Here is a 9732-nt window from a genome sequence, read left to right as displayed (position 1 = left end):
AAGTCTAAATAAAATAACTAAAGTAAAAGCATTGTCAACTAACAAAAGGGTCAGAACTGAAAACTAAAAAAAACACCCTTGCTTATAGTTAACTCACCAGGCAAATCCCAAAGGCTCTTTCCGTCAAATTCCTGTCAAATTGATCGACTTTTCTAAGAAAATGGGGAAACAGTAATATTTGTCATTCTGTAATTATGGAATCAAGTATGGGTATTCCTTGGAATTTTTGGTCTATATATACTCATGCATCTGCAATCATCCCACTTAGGCCTTAGACTAACACTTTTTGCTGTTCCACAGTTTTAGCTAATCTTTCATTTTTCCGGACACCGTTTCCGTTTATTTATTCACAGTTTAATCCCAATGCACACCGGAATAAGCTCGACTCTTCCCGCTCCAAACTTGCACGTCTTTCATCCCAAACATGCAAGCTTCATGTGCAACAACTCAACTCTAAACCCAGTTGTTTCTTCATCAGCAGCACCATCGTCGACTCGGCAGCACCTATCCAACCTTGAGAAACTCCTCCAGAAAACAAACCAAACCGGCCCAGAAGGAGTTGTGAAAGGATGCAGTAATGGGTCGGTGGAGACTAAAGATAAGGTTTTACTGGAAAGGCTTAATCTTTCGAGGATTTGGCCTGAAATGAGTGCCGCTGACGACATGTCTCCGCGTAATTTAAATAGGCTTCAGCGGCTTTTATCCAAAACCATGGAATATTCTCCAAGGAACAACCTCGGCTCTCGTTGGAGAGAGTATCACGGTTGCCATGATTGGTCTGGTTTGCTCGACCCGCTCGATGAGAATCTAAGGCGAGAAGTGGTTCGATATGGGGAATTTGTTCAGGCTGCTTACCATTGTTTCCATTCCAATCCCGCCATGTCAGCCGACGAGGCTCCCTTACCGAGACATGTGTCGTTGCCTGAACGGTCTTACAAGGTGACCAAGAGCCTTTATGCCACCTCATCGGTCGGTTTGCCGCAATGGGTGGACGACGTGGCTCCCAACCTTGGGTGGATGACTCAACAGTCTAGTTGGATAGGGTTCGTAGCGGTTTGTGATGATAAGAGGGAGATTCAACGCATGGGAAGGAGGGATATTGTCATTGCCTTACGAGGAACCGCTACGTGCTTGGAATGGACGGAGAATTTTAGGGCTCAACTGGTTGAAATCTCTGAATCCGATGACCCGACCCAAAAGGTTGGATGTGGATTCTTGAGCTTGCACAAAACACCCGGAGCTCACGTCCCTAGCTTGGCTGAATCAGTGGTTGATGAAGTTCAAAGGTTAACTGAAATATACAAAGGAGAGAACCTTAGCATTACAATCACTGGGCATAGCCTTGGTGCGGCACTGTCTCTTTTAGTTGCCGATGAAATAAGTTCATGTGCGCCTCAAGTGCCCCCGATGGCTGTGTTTTCCTTTGGAGGACCTCGAGTAGGTAATAAAGGCTTTGCCAATCGACTTAATGAGAAAAATGTTAAGGTGTTACGAATAGTAAACAATCAAGATTTAATCACTAAAGTTCCAGGTGTATTCATTGACGGAAGATTAAAACAAGATCCAGATAAACTTAAAGAAGAACAAAGAAATGAAAGTTTTGCTAGAGTGTTCAACATGCTTGAAAACAACAATCCATGGGCATACTCACATGTCGGTACAGAACTAAAGGTTGATACTAAAATGTCACCTTATCTAAAACCAAATGCTGATGTGGCATGTTGTCATGATTTGGAAGCTTACCTACACCTGGTGGATGGGTTCCTCTCAATGGAATGCCCCTTTAGATCAAATGCGAAGAGAAGTTTAGCGAAATTGATTGACAACCAAAAATCAAATGTGAAACAATTGTACACTGACGAAGCCTTGAGCTTGAACCTTGAAAGAAGGGATAGCTTTAGCATCTCTATGGTTAGTTGTTTGCCTAGTCCCTCTCGATAAGCTAAGCATGCATATATATATATATATGTGATAGCAAAACTGTAATGTAAAAAAGAAATTGCAGATACATGAAATATAGTGCTCAATTGCCTTGTCTAGCTCGAAAGGACCTCCCCTTGATACAAAAGGAAATCTTTAATAATTCTTAATTAATTTTAATTAAACCAAAGTGTCAAAACTATGATAATATAATGGATGTTTGAGAATAGTAAATTATGAATAAAATAATTTAATATGTGATACTATAAAAAGAAAACCAAGAATATAATTAACTAATCTCAAATATTGGAAAAGGGTTGAGCAAATGAGTTTTATTTCCCGTCAAAATCTTCAATAGCTTCCTTGAAATTTCAATTTTCAATTTTAAATATGGTTTAGATAAATTATTGTGTAAAATTATAAGCTTTATCCTACTTCAAGCTGCAGATCCTTTTAGGAGGATGAAAATCTTGAGGCAGCTTTATTATTAATGTTACTCATGCCTTAGTTTTTTTTTCTTCTAATATGTTTGGAGATTATATCCTTCTCCGAGAGATCCAATGAGTCAATTTCATCGACAGCTCTTTCATTTTTATTTCTTGAAAAGTTGTATTTAATTTTCAAAAAGAAAAATGTTTGTGGTTGTTTATTATTTTTCAAAAGTTTTAAATCATAAAAGTTAGGTCGAAAAGTATCTTGGACCCAAGGATTTTGGGTTCTGAAAATATTTTTGGTTGATTGATGATTTTTTGGTTTGCATGTAGGTTATGTTTGTAGTAGAGGGAAAATCAAATCGACTTTGCTACGGTATCTTCCAGATTTTCTATTAGAATATTATTATAATATATTATTTCTTAAAATATATTTTATATATGTCTAAAAGATATATAATAATATACCATATTTTTAAAATATAATATCTTATAATAATATCTTAATTTTAATATTTTCTCTCATCCTTGATGTACAATAAAATTATTTTTAGCATATATTACGTAAATTTTGACTATTTTGTGTCTTTCTTACTAAGTTTACACTAAACTGAATTTGGATTTTTAGACTTATCAAAGAATCTCACATTTTTGCTATTTTATTTTATAAATATATACATGAAGTATTCAAAACTTAAGTTGAAAATACTTGTGAAGTATACCTGGATTAAATGTTTTTTTATTTTTAAATGAATTAATTTATTTCTTATAATAATAAAATGAATTAAATAAGATCAAATTTTAATAGAGTTAATATTTACTGTTTAAAAATAAGGTTAAATTACACCAACAATCACTCAATTTTGGGGTAACTGACAAAATAGTCACTCAGGTTTCAATTTAGTCACTCAACTTTCGAAAAATAACAAAACAATCCTAATTTTAATAATTTTTCGCTACAGATGTAACAAAAAGTGACATGACATTTGACGATGTACTAGTTGTCATTTAAACAACCCCATTTAAAAAGTTTGGACAGTAGAAAAGCAAGAGAAAAAGAAGAATAAGAGAAGAAATGGAGAAAAAGAAGAATAAGAGAAGAAATGGAGAAAAAGAAGAGAAAATGGAAGGAGCTCCGTACTAGCGATTCCCGAGGGTCAAAATCCAGGACCTCAAAGACGACTACACTTCCACGACACCGACTCCTCCATGGCCAACGCCCTCCGCCACATCTTGATCATCAGGGTTCCTACCATAGCCATCTTGATGCAAGTGCTAAAACTATTGAACCTGGAGCTATTTTTGCAAGAGAAAGCCATAAGTGCTTTGCATTTGAATCCTTTGTGTGTAAAACAATGTTGGAAGGCTTCGACTCCCCTGACTTTGGCGCCACAAAAGATTCTGACTCAAAAAGACTTGACCCCAAGCAGCATTTCAACACATTCAAGACCCTAAAATCTGTACACCCTAAATCATTTTTAGCTCAAAACCTAAGCTCTTCTTTAGCTATATTCACCAGAACTAAGTACCTCAACCTTGTCCATGCTAAAATGGAGTGTTCCTTTTTCAGGAACTTGACCTAAAAGAAGCTAGTTATGTAACAGCCCAATTTTCAGTGGTGTCGGAAACAGTGGTTCAAGACCACTAAGTCCAACGAGTGAGTTTGCAAATTTTATTATTTATTATTTATGAGTTAAGTGTGATTTTAGAAATATTTTTGAATTAGTGATTTGTGTTTTAGAAGGATTTATTAGGTAAGTGGTTTCGAACACGAGGTATTGAGACCTCGATTTTATAACTCGAGCTGCAACTATTTTATAAATATTTACGGAGTGTCATTAAGATAGTCTTAAAGTTTTGTTAGAAAATTTTAACGTTTTGATAGTTAATTAATTAAAAATGACTAAATTGAAAAAGGTGTAAAATTTGCTAAAATGATTAAATAGCTTAAGTGTTTAATAAGGGAGGACTAAAAGGTCAAATTAGCCCAAAGTGGAAGGCTTGAGTGGCATAAGCAGAGAAAAATCAAAGAATTAGTGTGAACAAGGGGTAAAATTGGAAATGAAATAAAATTAAATAGTTAAAAATGGGACTAAATTGGATTTCTAGACATTTCTTCATAATTCTCAGCCAAAAACACCATTGAATAACCCTTAAGAAGTTGGTTTTCATATTTTGCTACATGTGAGTTCAATTCTTACTCTTTTCTTGAAATTTTTGTGTTTTTAAGACTTTTACAACTAGATCCAACTATCTATTTCATTAGTTTTTGATTTCTTGGGTAATTTTCAAAGTTACCATAGATGAGTGCTAGATTTTTATGATGAATTAACATGGAATTGAAGCTTTAATTTTGTTATATGATGATTTTATCAAGTAATTTCAATAGAAATTGATTTTAGGACTAAATTGTGAAGAACTAAAGAATTAGGGTTTGCTATTAAATTTCTATGTATCAAAGGCTGTGTAATAGTTTAGAATATTTAGGTAACGTGTTACTTGAGAAAAATTAGCTTATTTGATGGGCCAATTGGTGAGGGACTAAATTGCAAGAATTATAAAAGTTGGGGTAATTGTGCAATTTTGAAAATTGAGGGGTATAAATTGTGAAGTGAATTAGAATTGAAACATGTGCTAATGAATGAATAATTTTACATTATAGATCAAGAGCCTGTAGACAAATGTGAAAAAGAGAAAATAGCATAATAGTCTCTAAACTACTGCAAGTCTTACAAATTAACCTAGGTAAGTTCATATGGTTAAACTTTCATGATTATGTGTTAATTTAAGAATGGTATAATATATTTATTCATATTTTGTTGTTGAAATTAAACTTATTGTAAAAGTATGAAAATTAAATTGAATGTTTAAAATGGCAGTATATATATATGTGTAAGACCATAGCTGGGCTATGGCATTCTGATGATAAGACCATAACTGGGTTATGGCACTACAAATGTAAGACCATGGCAGGGCTATGACAATACATGGGTAAGACCATAGTTGGACTATGGCACAAAAAGAATGATGTATTCATATCCGTAAGCCGTTCTTCGATTCAGAAAGAAATGGTAAAAGACTTATGTGATTGAATTAAAAGATTTATAGATTATTATTGATATTGATCTGAAGGAAGTGTGTTTAATGATTATATTGTAATTGACAGGGAAAAATGTATGATTTATTTACAATTTAATTTTTTATATTAAGTTCGGTAAAATCAATGTTTAACCTATTGAACTTACTAAGCTTCATTAAGCTTACTCGTGTTATTTAATGTTTTTGTAGATTAACATGTAATCAGGAGATCGAATCAACACATCAAGCTACACTATCCAGTTTAATCCGGTAGTTTTTGCAATATAAATTTTGGTTTATATGGCATGTATAGGGTTGGTTTGGCAATGAAATAGTTTCAATTGTGGTTGTGAATCTTAAATGTTTGTATGTATGTAATTAGTAGTAGAATTTGATAAATCAATGAAATGAGTTAAATAGGTAAGTATAAGTACTTGAAATATTTGTGATGTTATGTCATGTGGAGAACATGTTTTAGCTTGTATTGATTGCTTGGTTGGGATAGATTGGTGTATGTGAATATTGAGTGCAAATTAATGTCAAAATGGGTGAGAAAAGTGGCCTTAAAATGACATATTTTCGTCCACATGGGCAGAGACACGGGCATATGTCTCAGCCATGTGTGACACACGGCTTGGCACATGGGTGTGTGGTTTGGCCGTGTGTCCCCTAGACCTTAAAATTTCAAACAGAATGCCCAGGTTTTTACACACGGCCTAGCACACGGGCTTGTGGCTTGGCCGTGTGACCCCTGCACTTAAATGTATTGCAAGTTAGAGAGTTACATGGGCTGGGGACACGACCGTGTACCCTACTTCAAATACCACATGGCCTAAGACATGGGTGTGCTCACACGGCCAGCCACATGTGCGTGTGGTTTGGCCGTGTGTCCCCTATACCTTAAAATTTCAAACAGAATGCCCAGGTTTTTACATGCGGCCTAGCACACGGGCGTATAGCTCGGCCGTGTAACCCCTGCACTTAAATGTATTGCAAGTCAGAGAGTTACACGGGCTGGGGACGCCACCGTGTACCCTACTTCAAATACCACATGACCTAAGACACGGGTGTGCTCACACGGCCAGCCACACGGGTGTGTGTCCCCTGCTTCTAAGAAAATTTTTGAGATTTTGGGAAAAATTTCCTGAGTACCCGGTTTAGTCCTAATTCACTTCTAAGGTGAATATTGGGCATCGAGGGTCCATCTAAGGGACAATATGAGTGTTATATGATTGATTCTTAAAATGTGTAACAAAGGTTGTGAAATGTTCGTATTTAATTTGTAAAGTTTGGTAATGCTTTGTAACCCAGTTCCGGTGACGAATAAGGGTTAAGGGTATTACAAGTTACCTCCAGTAGGTTCCCAGATACAGCTTTTTTCACAAATTTTGTAGATGTCTAGGAGGTTTTGGCTCTTTCATTGCTTGGGAATTTCAATGCATGAACAAGTTTCAATCTTTCAAGTAAAGAAAGATTATAGCTTCTCGGAGATTTACATGGAAAATGTTACTGAAGAATCATTTTTATTAGGCGAAATCAACGATGGCAATGTTGACGTTAGGGTCAGTTTCACTGTGGTTCTAGGGTTTAAGATTGGTGCGACTGTGATACAAAGTCAAGTTTATTTGTCTCCGGTGATTACTCCTCCGGTCAGTCAATATGCGGTGAACTTGTTGTTGAGGATGAAAGAGTTAACTTCAATTTCAATGAGGTTAATAGCTATGGTGGGAACCTCGGCAATCATGATGTAGTAGAAGGAGTTGGCCATGGAGGCGTTGGTGTTGTGGAAGCGTAGTCGTCTTTGAGTTCCTGGATTTTGACCCTTGGAATCACTAGTACGAAGCTCCTCCATTTTCTCTTCTTATTTTCTTCTTCTTCTCCATTTCTTCTCATATTCTTCTTTTTACCTAAACCAATAATATTTCTTTTCTTTTTGACCCTTTGACTACTCGTCTAACGTGGCAAGTTAACTGGCCACGTCAGCTATCCCTTTAAGCTTATGATGGAAAATGTTAATGAGTGACTAATTTGTCACTTTTCAATAACGTTAGTAACTATTTTATTATTTTTCGAAAGTTGAGTGACTGAATTGAAACCTGAGTGACTGTTTTGTCAGCTACTTCAAAGTTGAGTGATTGTTGGTGTAATTTACCCTAAAAATAATATTTTTTTCATTTGCAGTTCAATACCCAATAAAATAATATCATAAAAAGCTTTCAAAATATAACTCCGTTAAATAGTTAATGTTAACATAATTCAAATTTGACATTATTTGATTCTTTTTAATAGTAAAAAGATTAAGGCTGTGTTTGATAGGGGGAAAATATTTTCCGGAATTGGTTTTACACATTTTCCAGTGTTTGATAGGAGGAAAATATTTTCCTTTTGTAAAACCAATTCCGCAACACGGGAAAACCAATTACAAATTTGGGGAAAATGTCTTACGCCCTTAATTTCGGTAAGACATTTTTCGTTTTCTCTCCTGCCTTCTAATACCTTCATTCCTTCATTTCCTTCCATTTCCACAAGCCGGTGAGGTTCGGATCAAGATTCTCTTCACTGCTCTCTGCCACACTGATGCCTACACTTGGAGCGGAAAGGTTTTTCCGTTTTCTTTTCATTTCCATTTTCTATATCTACATGTTTCCTTTTTTGGTTTGCAAAATATATCAGTGCCAATTGCTTATCTTGAACAAGGAGCTGTTTAAGATGAATGAAAAAAAAAGGGATTATTTTAGCTTTATTTGCTTTTCCATCCTAATGAACACTACTTTTTCAGTAGGATAATGATTTTTTTTTTTGGTTCAAAAAATGCCATATAAACTTGATTGCTAGGAACAAATAAAAAGTGGAAATTCCATGCTAAATGGGAGTATTTTGCTGATTTCGTATTATTGATTTAAAATAGGAAAGATATGTGTATAATGTTTTTGATTTCATTACTCTTTTGATGTTAACTTCGAATTGGAGTGAGATACTATTGATAAGAATATAATTTGATGTTCTTTGTGTATCCTCTTGCAGTGACAGTGCTAACACCTAGTTTGATCTGGTTCTAGTTTTTCTTTTCTTCTTTGATATTTTTCTAATTAGCTGTTTAATTATGATGTCATGCTTGATTTACCTTTTTATGGATCCTGAGGGTCTATTCCCGTGCATTCTTGGACATGAAGCTGCTGGGTATGTTTTTTCCTTTTAGTTCTTACAGTTTATAAGCCTCTTGGTCGGTAAAGAGTGAGAAATGTTTGAATTTTTGAGTGCAGAATTGTAGAAAGTGTTGGTGAAGGTGTAACTGAAGTTCAACCAGGTGACCATGTCATCCCTTGTTACCAGGCAGAGTGCAGAGAATGCAAGTTCTGCAAATCAGGTAAGACTAACCTATACGGCAAAGTTAGGACAGCCACTGGAGCTGGAGTCATGATGAATGATCGTAAGAGCCGCTTCTCAATTAATGGGAAACCTATCTACCACTTCATGGGCACCTCAACATTTAGCCAGTACACGGTTGTACATGATGTTAGTGTTGCAAAGATTGATCCACAGACTCCTTTAGACAAAGTATGCCTTATTGGTTATGGTGTTCCAACTGGTAAGTGCTTGTTTAGCTTTCTCTTCATTTTATGAATCTGTAATTGCATATACAATCATATAGCAATTGGATTTTTTTTATTTGACTGTATATATATTATTGGTTTTGTGATGCCTTTGTACAAAACTTTCATTTCATACATACTTTGGTGTTGGATAGGACTTGGAGCAGTTTGGAACACAGCCAAAGTTGAACCAGGGGCCATTGTTGCTATTTTTGGCCTTGGGACTATTGGTCTTGCTGTAAGTGTCAAATATGCATCTTGCGTAGAAATTTGTTTATACTGTTTATTATGAAGTCCTATGCATATATATTTTGAGCTGCCTTTTAAAAATATTATGAAGTCCTATGCACTTGGACAATGTTGTTACTATGTGGTGTATTACTAATTATGTATTTTGATAATATTATTTCTAGTACTCATTGTGGTTTCAAGCAATTTATAATTATTCAATACTTGTTTTTTAACACAATTATAAATAATTTATTTGATATTAGTTTTTTCAATTTATAACGATTAATATTGTAGCTTAATAATTGAGTATTATTATAAATAAATCATTGCAATATATGTAAAAACAATTTAAAATATAAAATTTATTAATATATATTAATATATGTAAAAACAACTTTTCCGGAAAATATTTTCAGAAATCATCAAACAATGGAAAACATTTTACATGATTCAATCAAACACCGAAAATATTTTCCAAG

At 34.7% G+C, this 9732-nt stretch overlaps 2 protein-coding genes across 2 annotated transcripts; both read left to right on the top strand.

Annotated features, from left to right (window-relative positions):
* Nucleotides 1-240: 240 nt before the first annotated feature.
* Nucleotides 241-2039, top strand: LOC105792027 (phospholipase A1-Ibeta2, chloroplastic). Its single transcript, XM_012620387.2, has one exon. It carries the CDS (start codon nt 364-366, stop codon nt 1939-1941), a length of 1578 nt encoding a protein of 525 aa, XP_012475841.1. The 5' UTR covers nt 241-363; the 3' UTR covers nt 1942-2039.
* A 6273-nt stretch (nt 2040-8312) lies between these two features.
* On the top strand, nt 8313-9314 carry LOC105792028 (alcohol dehydrogenase class-3). Its single transcript, XM_012620388.2, has 3 exons — nt 8313-8609; nt 8693-9018; nt 9178-9314. The coding sequence occupies exons 1-3, from the start codon at nt 8533-8535 to the stop codon at nt 9312-9314; spliced, it is 540 nt and encodes a 179-aa protein (XP_012475842.2). The 5' UTR covers nt 8313-8532.
* Nucleotides 9315-9732: the final 418 nt, after the last annotated feature.

The sequence above is a fragment of the Gossypium raimondii genome, chromosome 8 (genome assembly GCF_025698545.1).
Source record: "Gossypium raimondii isolate GPD5lz chromosome 8, ASM2569854v1, whole genome shotgun sequence".
Classification (NCBI taxonomy): domain Eukaryota; kingdom Viridiplantae; phylum Streptophyta; class Magnoliopsida; order Malvales; family Malvaceae; genus Gossypium; species Gossypium raimondii.
Note: the sequence above shows the minus strand (reverse complement) of the source record. Positions and strands in the feature narration are given on the sequence as shown.